Below are 14,351 nucleotides of genomic sequence, written 5' to 3'. Positions count from 1 at the left end.
CACATCGGCTGGAAGGACTCTATAGATGCATATAGGTACTATGGAAGAGGAATATATAGTATGTTATTCAGATATCATCGCACTAAACACAATCGTGTACAAACTGCCTGCCCGCCTGCTAACCACAAACCGTCTCCCCAGAAGTACATTCCTGAGTAATTAACAAAAAAATCATTAGCATGTGCACAACATTAAGTACAGATATTAAGCCACAGATCATGTAACAATCATTGCCGCCGCCGTAATAGACTCGAGACTAAGACCCCTCCCCCCAAACGCCCACGCTCGACATATACCTCGCTAGCTATATCAAGGCAACTCTCAGGAAACCCTCATCCGAGAACAATATCCACTTGATCTCGTGCTTGTGCATTCCAGGCTTTGAGCAAAATGTGGCCGATTCCTCGTCGGTAGGCAACAGTGCCGATCCTCTCAATCCAGAGCACATTCACAAAGTCCAGTATGCCGTCCGGATCTTTATTCTCCTCGAATCTTTCCGGTGTAAAGATAAATGAGCCCTTGCGCTCCATTCCTGTGCTTATGGCAATGAATTCAAGCTTTTCACCTCCTTCGTAATTGGATGTCTGCACGCCCAGCCACGAATCGTGAGCTCGAAACTCGCCAATCCATTTGCCGGACTTGCCCCAGATGTTTCCAATGGCGATGTGAGGATTTGAATTATCCTTGGGCGCCATGGTATCGGCGAGATCGACGTCGAAAAACCCAGCGACCGTTTTGAAAGACAAGAGCGGTCCGGGGAAAGTCTGTTCAGCGAGTGTTGGCGCGTTCAATCCATCTTTGGGAGGATCGACGACCGGCACAGGATATTTGAAGAGCGTTCCCCTGTCACTATCATGCTTGAAAGAGGATCCGCTCTTGGACCAACCACGGGGTAGCTGCGCACCAGCATTTTTGCGAGACCGTAGTTCTCGGTATCGCAGTCCTGTGTTAGCCACAGGAACTGTGGAAGCCCTGTCTGTAAGGTTCCAGGTGACAGTACTCTTGATTCTAAAAGTCTGCAAGGACTGAAAGCGCTTAGAGTTTGGCCCTACTTTTGTTGGACTCGTCTCTTCAACATAGTCAGCCGCAGCTTTCCACAATATTAAGTCGACCGGTACACCATCAAACCACCATCCCATCCAGGACCATGATGGGAAGAAAGGAGCTCGTGGTGGCGCCCTGCGTCGTATGGATGCCTGCGGTCTCCAGAGTAGAGCTATATCGAGAAACATGAGCGGCATTCCGAACATGAATCCATCCGAAAATGTACGGGACAACATGGAAGTGATGCCTGAAAATGCTCTTAGAGTGTCTTCAACGTACGTCACCCTTCTCGCGCTATAATCGGCTGCTATACGAGCGTACTCGTCCAAGTCAGGCCATGGAGCATGCTGAAATCCAAGTATGGGCTCAGAAACGCGATTAATACAGTCTTGTCGATTGTTGTTCCCTCGCAATTTAGGTATGATGTTTGTGGAGTTCTTCTGCCAGAGGCCGCAATGACATTCCCATGTTACAGTCTCCTGAAAGAAAAACACGACTCGCCGCGAATAGAGAAGCTCTTGAAGCGTCCATCCACGTGTGTTCCATTTGGACTGCCGAAGCAACTCGCTGTGGTCCTTGTTGCTACCGCCAGGCTTGGCTTCACGAGCCTCGCGAGCATGTCGCCGCGGGCTAATGGGTAGAAGGCCGGTGTACAGATCGCCATGCGCCGCCACGATGGTAAGATAGGCATTTGCAAAGATGTAGGGCATGTGTCGCACATGGTTGTCCTTGTCGACATCATCATCTTGAACGACGCACAGCTGATCGACCCACAGGTAGCGCAAGCCCAGTTTCCGTGCCAGGTACATGGCATCGAGAATCGTTTCAGGGATTTCCACTTCTGGGAGCACCGACTGATACTCCTCGATGTTGGATCTGAGCAGCTGAACCACCTCGCTGGGGCCTCCGCGGCGTTGGCCCAGCGGCGCCCAGACGTAGCTCAGAGCAAGATAGCGATCCCTCGGCTTCGCCTTGACCAAGCAGCGCTCAACCGAGTCGACGAGATAGACGGGGTGGAAGGTGTTTGCGTCCAGATCCTCGTCATCGGCGCAGCAGTGGTAGTCGTGCTGGTCGTTGCAGTTGTCCAGCCACGTGCGGATGCGACTCATGGGGGAGGATTTGTCGGCGGCGACGGACGCGCGCCGCTTGGCAGGCGCTGGCTGAGGCTCATTCTTGGCCTTTTCTCTGTTGTCCTTGCGAACCTGTTGGACCGCCCCCAGCAAGCGGTTGGCGATGCTTTGGCGCCTCGCTGTCGGCGGCGCCTGCGCACGATGCTGCGGCTGATGCTGCTGCTGATGCTGATGCTGCGGCGGTGCTGGAGCCGGAGCTGGTCTTGGTGGCGGCGACTCGCTGCCAGAGGAGGACCAGTCGTCTTCAGGCGGCGGCTCTCGCATTGTTTATTGTTTACTGGTGATGATGGCGATGGCTTTTTGCTTGTTATTTTTGAAACGACATGTGCCTTTCCGCTGACGCCTGCGCAAAGGGACTGACGGGCTGATTTAAATGCTCACAGAGCAACCTTGCGCCAGAGACGCAGGCCCTCGAGGCCGTAGGACAAAAGTGAGCGTGAGGCGAGATGACGGCTGCGCGGTGATTGGTTTAGAGGCTTGTTTGGGTTCCTTTGGGAGCTGGCCAGGCTATAACGGACGATGCAGGTCGTGCTGCAGCGCTGCCCCTACAGGGATCCTCCTCGTCTCTCCACATCTCTCGTGTCTAGACAACACGATGTCTGCCGCTAATGGGCGACTCGCCCGTATCAAATCTACCCTATATGGCAATGTGGAGCTGCGTGGACGAGACTTCTTCTCTCCATAATCAGTTTTGACTGGAACACTCTGATGAGAATTTTGCTTGCTTCTTCTCTTAAGCCACCAATCTTGGGTGTATTAAATTCATTGCCTTGTTATCATGAGCTATTCTGAACTAACCTCATGTGCACTTCAACATCTGGAAAACGGCCTGCTGGATGGAAAATACGTGTATGCTGCAACAATATGTGTACAGCTTGGGTAATAGCCTTGAAAGAGCTAACTTGATATTCCATGATAAACGGGTCTCACAAAGTGAATTTTCTCGTATAAGACCCCTGGTTAGAAGTTGCATTATAGCTTGAAGTTTCCACAACCAAGCCGAAAGCCTAAATGTCGCTAGACGGGTAAATGCATGCAAGCATATGGTTTCAAATACGTGTACCTACTATCAATAATATTTATGACAGCACAGCCTGCGGCATCTATATTCGTATAGTAGGCATCATAGCGGTAGAGCCACGTATGTCCCGTCCATGTACCTTGGGTAATACTTGTTGTGTAGCAGCTCTTATGCAGAATACCGAAAATCTGCATACTGAGGTAAGGTACATGTATATTGGTAGGCCGATATAGCTGCATCCGAACCCCAAGGTTAGCAGTTCCTAATACATAGCGCCTCTATGTAGGTAGGAAAGTACTCCTGGGGCTTTTTCAGCGCTAGAGCAAGGCTCTGCTCATCTCCGCAAATCTGCAGTCGCGCGGGGAACAAGTTTCCGTGGGTCTTCCCATAGATCGAGCGTCTCCAACTTTGCCCCATCCAGCCCAGTATGCCTGATTTCCTCTCGCATGACTCTCTACCGAGTAAACGATGAGATGCCCAACGGGCAGTTCAGTTGTGAGCAATACCGTGGCAGCGCAGTTTCACTGGGGCACACAATGGCTTCTATGGCCAATCAGCGGCGCGTAAAGACAGGCAAGTAAATGCATATATCGTGATTGCCATGCGTTTCACTAACACCGAATAGGGTGGTAAGGCTTTTCAGTTCAACACACCACTTCCAACGGCGGAGATTCTCGCTAGCCCTTTTATATCACTGATGTTATCTTTGCGGATCTTACCGATAATTAACTGGCCAAATATGAGACAGTCTAACGTGCCGAAAACGTCACCTCAAGTGTAAGCTATTACTGTGAAGTCCCCCAAGCATTGACGCTTAGCCGTCACGACATGCCTGATTTCTCATGATTCTCTATAATGCGTTATCCTCTCCTACTTTCCGCTGAATTTTCTTTTTTAAATTCTGAGCTAATCATGTCTGCCAAAGGCGATGAACGAAGGCCGGAATGTAAGCGTTGCGAGAAGGCTGGTCGATCATGCTTCTTTTCCCAAGAACGTCGCCACAGCAGCTTCGATGGCAATTCATTGGAGAAAAGTGATTATTTTGTCTTTCCAGAAGATCATATCTGGGTTGATATTCCGCCTTCTGGTGAGTATAGCAGTAATGGAATCTCTGCTACCTACTAATCCGACTATCAAAGTGCGGTTCGCTCATCAAGTACGTATGAAGCCACGAAAAGCCGGCCGAGGCCCTCCCAAAATAGGAAACGATACGATATCAAGTCAAACTAGCCCCTTAGGTGAGAACTAGCTGGGTCAAAACGGGACTTGATTGTACTGTACTCACATGAAAAAGATCATCAACCAGCCGTTGCAACAGAAATCGAACCTGACGGGCTCTATATATCCCTGCCTCCAGTTTCGCACTTCCCATTTGAAGACGCTTCGTGTAGCCAAACGACGAGCACTCCTGTTGGAAGCTTGATCGAAGCTCTAAACTCAACTCTACCCATATATCTACCACAACCCCGGGCAGCTTTGAGGGATCCAGAACAAGCGCGCCTATTGACTCTCTATACTGAACATCTGAGCGGATGGGTACGTGCTTCTGCTGAAACTTTCTTTTACCTTGAACGTTTCTTAAGCAACTAATATCAAATTGAACGGGTATAGTTGGCATTGAATGATCCAAGGCACCACTTCTCGGCATCGGTGCCTCAGCTGGCTATGAAATGCCCCATGCTGCTCGATGCAATTTTTGCATTCTCAGCGCGGTATCTGAGTCGCTCTGATGCTAATTTTAATCCACTCGTGGCAGACGAATATCACTACAGTTGTGTACGCCGACTGATAGCCGCATTGAAAGACTTAGCATGTGCCTCTGAGAGCGCATTGGCGCTATCGACGGTAATTCTACGAATGCACGAGATGCTCAGCGACCATGATGCCGAAGTTGATCTACAACGCCATTTACGAGGATCATTATCCCTTTTCAGCCATAATGCAAATAAGTTTGGCCCAGGGAGCCTCAAGCACACTGCATTCTGGACATATGTCCGCCAGGAGATCTTAACTGCTCTGCGTGGCTGCTGCCCGACTAACATCGACACATCAGATAGAACATACCACGTGGTATTTAATGGAGACTCGGATGACGATTGGACGAACAACATTATCTGGATCACTGCACGAGTTATTAACCACTACTTTGGCCCGGATGTATCCACATCAGCTATCGAGCACCAAGACATGTTGATCAAGCTGGTGGATGATTGGCAGCAGGGACTGCCGAATTCATTTAGTCCACTTTCCATAGTGACTGATGATAATTCAATTCCCGCGATTTATTATACATGTATTTGGCATAGTAAGTTACTGTTGGCTAATGCATATTCTCGAGTTGGGCTAGATGACCTGATTTTTCTGGTGTGCTAGCTGTGGCAATGCAGTTCTATTATCTCTGCAAGGTAATATTCATACTAGGTAAACAACAAACGGATTTCAATGATTCTAGTGAGAACACGGTGGGTTTTTACCTTTTTGTCGTTTGTTGGTTTGTTTGTTACTCTTAACCTGACCTTCACTCGCAGTCTGAAGCTGTCGAACATAGCCTTCGAATTTGTGGAATCATCCGTGGATTGACTCTATATAAAGGCTGTAGATATCCAGGGGCACTGGTAAATGCTGCAGATATTTTAGCATACTGTGAGTAAAGTCATATGTACTTTGAATTGCTAGATAAAAGGTTCTCCCCATGGTATGCAATACGGACTGCTAAACGAGAAGAAACCAGGCGGCCGTCCACTAAGAGATCGTAATTGCCAGTTGCATTTACTGGACCTACTGTATCGGATCAAAGAGGAGACTACATGGGATGTCTCGCAAGCTGTTTCAAGTTTGGAGGAGATGTGGAGGGAGGGTGGCTGACTGACAGAGCTGTTATCTCATATCTCGTAGAAGAATGAGCTTACATGCACATAAATCAAGTTTATCTTCCTTAATGAAGATTCTGTGGTTGAACTGGATCAATTCAGTCTAATACAACTTCGTCATCTATAGTTTATCTGTATACACGTCTATCCAAGCTACCGCCGTTGCAACTCCAAGACGTACAATGCCATTAAACTTCCGCTTCTAGACTTACCGAGCCATAGTGTTGCTCTGTCACTCCAACTTCGCCAATGTCAACCTTTGCATCAGCAACAGCAGTCACAGTTACAATCTGTTCATCTCCTGGAACTAGATCTAAGGCATTATCACTAAAGGTATAGCTGTCTGCAACGTCCGGGTCCAGAGTATCAATCATCAATTCTACTCCCTTTGCCACGCCATTCTTGACTGAAACAGCAAGCTTGAACGAATTATCAGAGACATTGACATCTTTCTTGGTGACGGTAACCTCTGCAGCGGTTAAATCGAGATGCCGCAGTGGCTGTGGGAAATTGACATAACGGGCCAGCACATGTCCGTCCTTGGTCAGCTTTGTAGCGGCGATTATGGATTCTTGCTTGACTCCCCATTCGTCTTCCTCGAACTTTATTTTTTGCAGCTCTGTAGAGCGGTTCGGTGGCAGTGTCACCTCGTCGGACTTGGAGGCCAGCAGTTTGCCATCCAAGATGGAATAAAAGGCAATCGTTACGGTCAACTTTGCCTCAGAGACTGTGCAATTGCTAGCCCAGACATCCGCCGTGGTGACTCGTTTTACAAATACTCGGGTGAACTCATCGGCGGGTATTTCAACCGTTGTCCTTGCGCACCCAACAACGATGGGTGCATAATCTCTCTTGGCAACAAAGTAAGCCAGCTTGGGACGGAGGAACGCGTCGGCCAAAGACCAGCTGGCTGCTGGGAAACAGTCGTTGAGCTGCCAGATCAGACTGCCGGCACATTCTTCTTGCCCAGGGCCCTTCCAAAGGCGCCGGAAAGGCCTCAGTGCGTAGTCGGTTGCTTCGGCCTGGTTGAGCTGAGTGGCATATACGTATGCCGGCAACGAGGCGTGGTTGTGTTTCTGGTTGTCAATCAGATACATGGACAGCGTGCGCTGGTCCTCCGGCGCGCAGAACCAGTTGTCAAACGTGCGTGATTGCGGATGCCTCTCTGCGGGATCGCTGATGAGCTGGCGGACGCTGCGGACGGCGGGAGCGGATTTCATGCCAAACTCGCTCACGAAGCGGCCGGTGAGCTTTTCGTAGTCTTGATATGGGTAGCGTGGCTGGTCGGCCATCCATACCCTCCACGAATGAATATCGCCAACGGTTGCGTCGTTGCTGTATGAGCCTCCCCAGGGGGACGAGTTGTGGTACGGCACGCGAGGCACGAGCTCCGCGCATATGTCGGGGAGCATTTTGTCGTAGTACCAGCGGGCCGCCCAGTTCGTCTTCAGCCAGTTGTCTGGGTTCTTGTCGTTGATGTCGTACTCGAGATGGTGCAGCTCTGCAAACATGTGGTCCTCGTTGTTGCCGCACCATAGGACGATTGAAGGGTGATGCCGCAGTCGTTTGAGGTTATAGATGGCCTCCTCGTGGATGGTGTTGGTCATGAAGTCTGACACGGGATATACGCCGCATCCGAGTTGGAAATCATGCCATACGAGAATGCCAAGCTCGTCGCAAATGTCATAAAATGAATCATCTTCATAGAGCCCTCCGCCCCAGACGCGAATCATATTCTGGTTTCCGTGGAGTGCCAATTCGATCCACTGGCGATAACGAGTCGCATTAATCCTCGGCAAGAACGTGTCTCCGGGCACCCAGTTGGCACCGCGGCAGTATATGGGGATCTGGTTTACTTGGAAGAAGAATGTTGTTCCTGGAGCGCCGTTTTCAAGGGGTCGCTGTATTAGACGGAGGTGGCGGATGCCGACTTTGCGAATGACTCTTTGGTCACCGAGAGTGGCTGTCACCGTGTATAGCGGCTGCTTTCCATATCCTACTGGATACCATAGTTTGGGGGCTTTGATGGATACGCTGCTATTCCCACTGCCGGCGAAAATGGCTTCCCCATCTGGGCCGCTGATGTTGACTTGTACCGACTTGTTATTATTGCTGTTGAGACCTTGCAGCTCTGGCATGATGGCTACGGTTGCAAAGTCTAGCGAGTCAGCAACATCGATATCAATATTCAGATCAGCGATTCGAGTGACAAAGGACTCAAGATAGATTGGCCTCCATGGGCCACAAGTTAAGAGTGTTGGTGCCCTATAATCCACGACAGTCAGTCAGTGAATGTATAATCAAAATACAAGCACAACCAGTCTCACCAATCCCATCCGAAATGGCATCCGATTTTGCGGACATTCATACGGCACGAATCGCCATTCCAGAACAAGTTCTTGTAGCCTTGCGCTTTTTCAAGCCGTTTGCCCTCTAAGAAAGCAGAGTCGAAGAGAAGCTCGAGGGTGTTTTCTCTACCTGCTGGCTTCAATGTAGCTGTGACATCTACACGACATTGAAGAAACATGTTGGCTGTGCTGGCTATCTCTTCTCCGTTAAGACGAATCTTGGCATACGTGTCGAGGCCATCAAAGACCATTGTGTGGGATATCCTGCCGCTGCCCGACGGTGGCTGTGGCGAAGCGAATGAAGTCTTATAGAGCCATTGTTTCTCACCAATCCATTGGATGAGCTCGCTGTTTCTGTCATTTGGCGGATCTGGTATCAGTCCGTAGTGTAATAGATCGAGATGAATGACAGTTGGAAACTGAGCAACGGATCGAAAGTCCGAATCTGGCTTGTCTGCTTGCTTGAAGGTCCAGTCATCGTGTATATTGGTCCGTAGATACGTAGCCATGACTGAAGCTGAAGACCAATTTTGTAAGTCTCTTGTATACGTTTGTGGTATGTTCATTAATAAAGAGGTGAATGCTACCCAGGTTGATGGAAGTGCATTTATATTAGTCTGAATGCATTAAGAACATTAGCAGTCGTCGTTTGGTCTGGAGAACCGCCATCCCACTTTACAGCACCCAAGGCGAGAGAATGAACTTTATTACACATAACAAGTCCAGGATGGCGATCTCGGATGACCTCCCCACGCCGTAACATCATTCAGGGTGCTTCATGTGGACATGGAACAAATCCCCGCCACCTCCATATTGCTAGCACAGCGGACATTTGTTACCCCGCGGGTTCTCAAGGCGACATCATACAGGGAAGTGATTCTAATGTGACGATGTTACCATCAGGGTGTTATTCCATGTGCACCTTCGCCTACGGAACGATTTGGGGAAATAGCCGAGCTGGCGATCGGAGGAGCTAACGCGACGAGCCATGTCCAGATACTGCCGCCAGCTCCCCTCACCGGCTAAAGCACTTCAAATTCCACCCGTCCAGCATTCTCCAGACTCTCTCCAGTTTTCAATGCTCATCCCCCAGATTCTGTAAGGTTAGCGTTTCCTCTAAAACAATAAGCAGGATAAACGTCTAAAAGGCCGATCGCGCGATGAGCATGAGCTTATACCACCTAGTACATACAATGAAAGAATATATCCGGGCAAAACACCTCGAGTCTCTGCGACTTCGGCATTTAGATAATATCTCTTCTTGGTATATACAATGACGATCCCCTTGCCCAAGAAAACAAAGTTCAACTCTGGCTTCGGTTTCCAACTAGAAATTTTTGAGATATTACGGCTAGTCGGTTTAAAAAGGGCGTTCCCCTTCCCCCACTTACATGGACTAAGAATTGGTTTCTTTGATGCTAAAGGCGCCGTCGATAATCCCAAGTCTTGAGAATCATGGGGAGTTCATTCAATTAGTGGCCTGATGACGAGGAAAGGAAGATGGGAGATGCTTCCCCTCCCTTTCTTTTAACTTGATTGTCTGCACTACAAGTATCCTTCCATGTATATGTAGACCCCGGTCATGGCCGCGGAGAGGTAACCAACATATATGAATTTCCCTCCATCTCTTCCCAACCTGTTGCCGACCAACAGCCTTTTCCCCCAATCCTGAAAAATTGAGGAGATCAAGGCACTGTTTTACAATGAAGTTCTTCGATGCCCTCAAGCCATCGGCTCCGCCGTCTAATACCTTTACGCTCGCCAACAAAGAGTTTCCAAAGGTAACATGGTGGCGCGAGCCGGGACTTCGACGCCTGTATCTCTTGCTTCTCGTGCCCCTGATGACGTCCATGGTCAACGGCTACGATGGCTCCATGATGAACGCTCTGCAGACGAGTGGGCAGTGGCAGGATTATTTTCATCATCCTCGTGGCTCGCTACTGGCGTTTTACAACTTGGCTTTTGGACTGGGACAGCTTCTGGCCGTGGTTCCCTTTCCATTCCCTGCTACAATTGCAGATAAGCTGGGAAGACGATGGGGAATCGTTATTGGCAGCATCATTGCGATAATTGGGGTGGCGATTCAGAGCGCGAGTATAGATGGTGAGAAGAGAAAAGCCCGTCCCCCTTTTCCCATGCTCATAACGTAGGCTGACTCTTGTGATTGCCATGTCGCAGTCGGCATGTTTGTCGCAGGAAGATTTATTCTTGGCTTTGGAGTCATGATAGATCATGGGAGCGCACCTCTCATAGTGACTGAACTGGCTCACACGCAACATCGAGCCACAATTACTGCAGTGTACAACTCGATGTGGTATTTCGGATCGATTGTTGCTGCATGGGTGACTTTTGGGTATGTAACGCCGTTTATGAGTATTGAAAGGATGGAAAGAAGGCTAACTTAAGCAGAACGATTAATATCGACAGTGACTGGGCATGGCGCATTCCCTCCATTATTCAGGCTTTCCCTGCCATTGTGCAGATCGTATTCATCTGGCTATTACCAGAGGTTAGTAGATTTGCTCCAAGGGTATTTTTCAAGTTCCACTTTGACATGGGAAACTTCTCTCCAGAGCCCGCGTTTTCTTATTGCCAAAGATCGCCACGATGAAGCCCTCGAAGTCTTGGTCAAGTTCCATGGCAACGGTGAACGTACCGACTTTGTTCAGACTTCTTTCACCGAGATCAAGGAGACTCTCGCTTTAGAGCAAGAATTTTCTTCCAAGAGCGGCTGGCTCGAACTGATCCGCACACCAGGCAATCGCAAGCGCACCCTCATTTGCTACTTGCAAGGCTTCTTCTCACAGTGGTGCGGTAACGGCCTGGTCTCGTATTATCTCGTCCCTGTGCTGGAGACGATTGGCATCACCAAGAACGCTGAGCAAGCTGGTCTCAATGGCGGGCTCCAGATTTGGAACTTCATCGTTGCTATTTGGGCCTCGTTCAATATTGATAAAATTGGTAGGAGAAAGATGGCGCTGGGCAGCACAGGCTCGATGATTATATGCTTTGTGTTATGGACTATACTTTCAGCGCGGTACAACATCACGGGAGACAGCGCCGATGCCAAGGGAGTGATTGTGATGATCTTTTTGTTCTATACGGCATTCAACTGCGGATGGTAAGTCGAAGGACTTTTTGGGATGCTGCGTCATATTTACGATTTGTATAGGCAAGGCCTACTTCTGGCGTATCCCATTGAGATCTTGCCTTATGAGATCCGCGCCAAGGGCTTGAACGTTACGTTTTTCGGAGTCAGCACAAACTGTGAGTACTTGCACTCACTATATATATAAAGCCATTTCCTTGCTAACCACTTGGATTAGTGCTCAACCAGTACATCAACCCTGTGGGTATCGAATCTCAGGGATGGAGATTCTATATTGTAAGTTTGAGCGCTATAGAAGCCCTCCTTGGGCTTCCAGTTATAATTACCTGTCTAATACCAATGGGTGACAGTTCTACGATGTCTTTCTCTGTGTTATTTTCACCGTCGTATATTTCCTCTGGGTTGAAACAAAGGTATACTTCTGCATACTCCACTTTAGTCTTTAAATCTACTAACAACATTTTCTTTTCGTGTTAGAACACTCCGTTGGAGGAAATCGCCAAATACTTTGACGGCGACGAAGCCAAGGTGGGTGGCGGCGCGTCAACTGGTATCGCAGCAGCAGTGCTCTCTCAGCTGCAGGCGAAGAAGGGTGATTTTGATGAGGAAGTGGCACATGTCGAAGAAAGCACGGTATAATGGGGTATAATACGTGAGATATGGTATTGATGATGAGTTAGGCTTGCATATGCTTCTATACATTTGCGTCTGCCCGATGAGGTGTGCGAGAATAGGGACTGTGACGTATTTACTTGAAATATGTGACAATGTGACAAATCTAACTAATATACAAAAGAGAAAGAAGCGAGAAGAGAAAGAGAAAAAAAAATTTGAAGCAGCTTTACTGCAAGCAAAAAATGCGTCATCCGGAACTCGAATCCGGGCCTCAACTTTTCAATTGGTTAATGGAAGAGTTGAATCCTAACCCCTAGACCAATGACGCTTATTGTGATAGGTTTTGACCCACTGACGGGACTAAGCGGCGAGCGTTCCAATATATAAAGTTGCTTGCAACTAAGACGAAGCCAATGCAGCCGATCGATGGCACCACAGAGCACAAGCGGCGCAAAAGTCATGTAGATGTTGGTTCTCCCATATGTTGAGGTATACTTACATAATCGAGCATTTGTGATTAGACCTTTTTAATTCCCAAGCACTGCGCCGCGCCGTCGAGCAACACCCAGAACAACAGCTAATGTTGCAAAGTGCTCCGTACCTTTCAGGCCGCTGTCTTGCTTTGAAGATCACCATTTATTTAATGGGCCCCGGAGAAACTGTCCTGTTGCTCCGTACCTGGAGTTCCTGCAGGCACCGGCAAAACCTCGGCCTGCATCCGCTACCGGCCAGGGGTCAAGCCTTACGTGGCTGAATTCGACCGAGAAGCGTACGCAAAGCACATGCTGGCACTGCGCCCCACGCCGGATCAGCCCGTTTCGCGATAAAGCAGCCCTTCTGCGTTCCATCAACTTCTCTTTCGCCCATTCAGTTGTCCGGACTGTGCGATTATTGGCGCGGCAACCCGCTCGCTTCACCCTCCATCTTTATCAAAGCCTCACTCCGATTCCTCTCCAAGGCGACTTGATTTACACCCGCCACGATGGATGCGCCAGAGCCCGAACAGACCCCTTTCGCGGCCGTCACAGCCCATACCACCAAGTTGCAGAGAGTAGGCCTCCCGGCTGCGTTTTCCCGGGCTTACATGTGCTAACTATGACCAGCAATACCAAGCGATCTTGGATCAGTCAACCCCATATGTCACATACCGATGGGTTGGCACAGGCGTGGGTCTGCTGGTGTTCTTCCTACGCATTTTCGTTGCGCAGGGATGGTACATTGGTAAGTCGTGGCTCCATCCCCAATCTGCGTCTCTCAGTCCGACGGGAGAGCAAAGAAGGAGAATGTGAAAAAGAAAAGCGAAGCTAACAAGAATTTGCACGCATCAGTCGCTTATGCCTTGGGAATCTATCTTCTGAACCTTTTCCTGGCCTTCCTTCAGCCGAAATTCGACCCTTCGAGCGACGCCTTGGATAACGAGATGGAAGATGGCTCTGTCGGCACCCTCCCGACCAACCGAGACGAAGAATTCAAGCCGTTCATCAGACGTCTTCCCGAATTCAAGTTCTGGTACTGGGCAACCAGAGCCATTGGCATTGCCTTTGTCTGCACCTGGTTCGCCATCTTCGACGTCCCTGTTTTCTGGCCCGTCTTGGTCATGTACTGGCTGATTCTCTTTGTCCTGACCAGTAAGAGCCCCTTTCTCCAATACTATGCCTGTCACTGAGATGCTAACCGAAATCTTGCAGTGCGTCGACAAATCCAGCACATGATCAAGTATCGCTATGTGCCATTTTCCGTTGGCAAGAAATCATACAACAAGGACCGATCGTAAGCAGATTGCATAGCGACCGCTTAGAGACAAAGTCTCTCCTTTAGAGACTCGAAATGGACACTGGAGATGGAGTTTTTAAATGGGTTGACTTTTAGTCATGTAACAGATTGCCAGTGCCCACAGCGTGCCAGAGTGCGCGGTGGGCTGAATGCAAGAGACGAGTGTATGGCAACAGATGGGCTTCCAAAAGGGATTACAAAAAAGCGATTGAGGGCCTATCGATGAATGCTTCAAAGGCGTAGATGGATGGGTTAGACCAGGTATGACTGATACGGAATCGCATGGGAACCAGGTCTTGGAGACGAACTCTCAAAGAGAGCTAGCTGCCTATTATATTTTAATTTAATGAAATACTTTTTTGCGCCTCGGAGACGAAGAAAAAAATCATTTTAATATTATTCTCAGCATTTTGTTTTCTTATTTTTTATTTTTTCAATTTT

The 14,351-nt window shown here is 48.9% G+C and overlaps 5 protein-coding genes and 1 non-coding gene across 7 annotated transcripts; 3 read left to right on the top strand and 3 right to left on the bottom strand.

Moving 5' to 3' along the window:
• Positions 1–11: 11 nt before the first annotated feature.
• On the bottom strand, positions 12–2,670 carry TrAFT101_001695 (uncharacterized protein). Its single transcript, XM_024907778.2, has one exon. The coding sequence runs from the start codon at positions 2,436–2,438 to the stop codon at positions 333–335; it is 2,106 nt and encodes a 701-aa protein (XP_024762814.1). The 5' UTR covers positions 2,439–2,670; the 3' UTR covers positions 12–332.
• Positions 2,671–3,629: 959 nt separating this feature from the next.
• Positions 3,630–6,118, top strand: TrAFT101_001694 (uncharacterized protein). The gene is made up of 9 exons (XM_066126395.1): positions 3,630–3,772; positions 3,944–3,972; positions 4,121–4,282; positions 4,335–4,433; positions 4,490–4,731; positions 4,807–5,500; positions 5,569–5,657; positions 5,724–5,838; positions 5,927–6,118. Exons 1-9 carry the CDS (start codon positions 3,642–3,644, stop codon positions 6,058–6,060), a joined length of 1,695 nt encoding a protein of 564 aa, XP_065982496.1. The 5' UTR covers positions 3,630–3,641; the 3' UTR covers positions 6,061–6,118.
• A 22-nt stretch (positions 6,119–6,140) lies between these two features.
• Positions 6,141–9,115, bottom strand: TrAFT101_001693 (uncharacterized protein). 2 transcript variants are annotated; one of them, XM_066126394.1, is made up of 3 exons: positions 9,001–9,115; positions 8,393–8,924; positions 6,141–8,330 (listed from the first exon to the last, which is right to left on the bottom strand). In XM_066126394.1, the coding sequence occupies exons 2-3, from the start codon at positions 8,920–8,922 to the stop codon at positions 6,254–6,256; spliced, it is 2,607 nt and encodes an 868-aa protein (XP_065982495.1). In that variant the 5' UTR covers positions 8,923–8,924; positions 9,001–9,115; the 3' UTR covers positions 6,141–6,253. The 2 variants fall into 2 exon arrangements, with proteins under 2 accessions (XP_065982495.1, XP_024762812.2); XM_024901793.2 differs by having other exon boundaries at positions 8,393–9,115.
• A 354-nt stretch (positions 9,116–9,469) lies between these two features.
• On the top strand, positions 9,470–12,342 carry TrAFT101_001692 (uncharacterized protein). Its single transcript, XM_024899602.2, has 8 exons — positions 9,470–10,516; positions 10,592–10,766; positions 10,823–10,922; positions 10,987–11,534; positions 11,586–11,680; positions 11,740–11,798; positions 11,873–11,935; positions 12,000–12,342. Exons 1-8 carry the CDS (start codon positions 10,117–10,119, stop codon positions 12,159–12,161), a joined length of 1,602 nt encoding a protein of 533 aa, XP_024762811.1. The 5' UTR covers positions 9,470–10,116; the 3' UTR covers positions 12,162–12,342.
• A 38-nt stretch (positions 12,343–12,380) lies between these two features.
• On the bottom strand, positions 12,381–12,465 carry TrAFT101_001691. Its single transcript has one exon. It is a non-coding gene; the product is annotated as a tRNA-Gly (tRNA).
• A 441-nt stretch (positions 12,466–12,906) lies between these two features.
• On the top strand, positions 12,907–14,281 carry RER1 (retention in endoplasmic reticulum protein 1). Its single transcript, XM_024902389.2, has 4 exons — positions 12,907–13,188; positions 13,241–13,358; positions 13,466–13,765; positions 13,826–14,281. The coding sequence occupies exons 1-4, from the start codon at positions 13,120–13,122 to the stop codon at positions 13,909–13,911; spliced, it is 573 nt and encodes a 190-aa protein (XP_024762810.1). The 5' UTR covers positions 12,907–13,119; the 3' UTR covers positions 13,912–14,281.
• Positions 14,282–14,351: the final 70 nt, after the last annotated feature.

This window comes from Trichoderma asperellum, chromosome 1, assembly GCF_020647865.1.
Source record: "Trichoderma asperellum chromosome 1, complete sequence".
Classification (NCBI taxonomy): Eukaryota; Fungi; Ascomycota; class Sordariomycetes; order Hypocreales; family Hypocreaceae; genus Trichoderma; species Trichoderma asperellum.
Note: the sequence above shows the minus strand (reverse complement) of the source record. Positions and strands in the feature narration are given on the sequence as shown.

What these genes read in the sequence shown, in the direction of transcription:
- TrAFT101_001694 (XM_066126395.1), top strand. Translation starts at nt 3,642, where the DNA reads ATGACTCTCTACCGAGTAAACGATGAGATGCCCAACGGGCAGTTCAGT. An exon ending in TTATACATGTATTTGGCATA is followed by an intron (nt 5,501 to 5,568) that starts GTAAGTTACTGT and finishes CTGGTGTGCTAG; the next exon opens with CTGTGGCAATGCAGTTCTAT. An exon ending in TGCAGATATTTTAGCATACT is followed by an intron (nt 5,839 to 5,926) that starts GTGAGTAAAGTC and finishes AGAAGAAACCAG; the next exon opens with GCGGCCGTCCACTAAGAGAT.
- TrAFT101_001695 (XM_024907778.2), bottom strand. Translation starts at nt 2,438, where the DNA reads ATGCGAGAGCCGCCGCCTGAAGACGACTGGTCCTCCTCTGGCAGCGAG.
- TrAFT101_001693 (XM_024901793.2), bottom strand. Translation starts at nt 8,979, where the DNA reads ATGAACATACCACAAACGTATACAAGAGACTTACAAAATTGGTCTTCA. An exon ending in TGCCATTTCGGATGGGATTG is followed by an intron (nt 8,331 to 8,392) that starts GTGAGACTGGTT and finishes CGTGGATTATAG; the next exon opens with GGCACCAACACTCTTAACTT.
- RER1 (XM_024902389.2), top strand. Translation starts at nt 13,120, where the DNA reads ATGGATGCGCCAGAGCCCGAACAGACCCCTTTCGCGGCCGTCACAGCC. An exon ending in TGCGCAGGGATGGTACATTG is followed by an intron (nt 13,359 to 13,465) that starts GTAAGTCGTGGC and finishes TGCACGCATCAG; the next exon opens with TCGCTTATGCCTTGGGAATC. An exon ending in GATTCTCTTTGTCCTGACCA is followed by an intron (nt 13,766 to 13,825) that starts GTAAGAGCCCCT and finishes GAAATCTTGCAG; the next exon opens with TGCGTCGACAAATCCAGCAC.
- TrAFT101_001692 (XM_024899602.2), top strand. Translation starts at nt 10,117, where the DNA reads ATGAAGTTCTTCGATGCCCTCAAGCCATCGGCTCCGCCGTCTAATACC. An exon ending in GCTGCATGGGTGACTTTTGG is followed by an intron (nt 10,767 to 10,822) that starts GTATGTAACGCC and finishes TAACTTAAGCAG; the next exon opens with AACGATTAATATCGACAGTG. An exon ending in TTTCGGAGTCAGCACAAACT is followed by an intron (nt 11,681 to 11,739) that starts GTGAGTACTTGC and finishes CACTTGGATTAG; the next exon opens with TGCTCAACCAGTACATCAAC.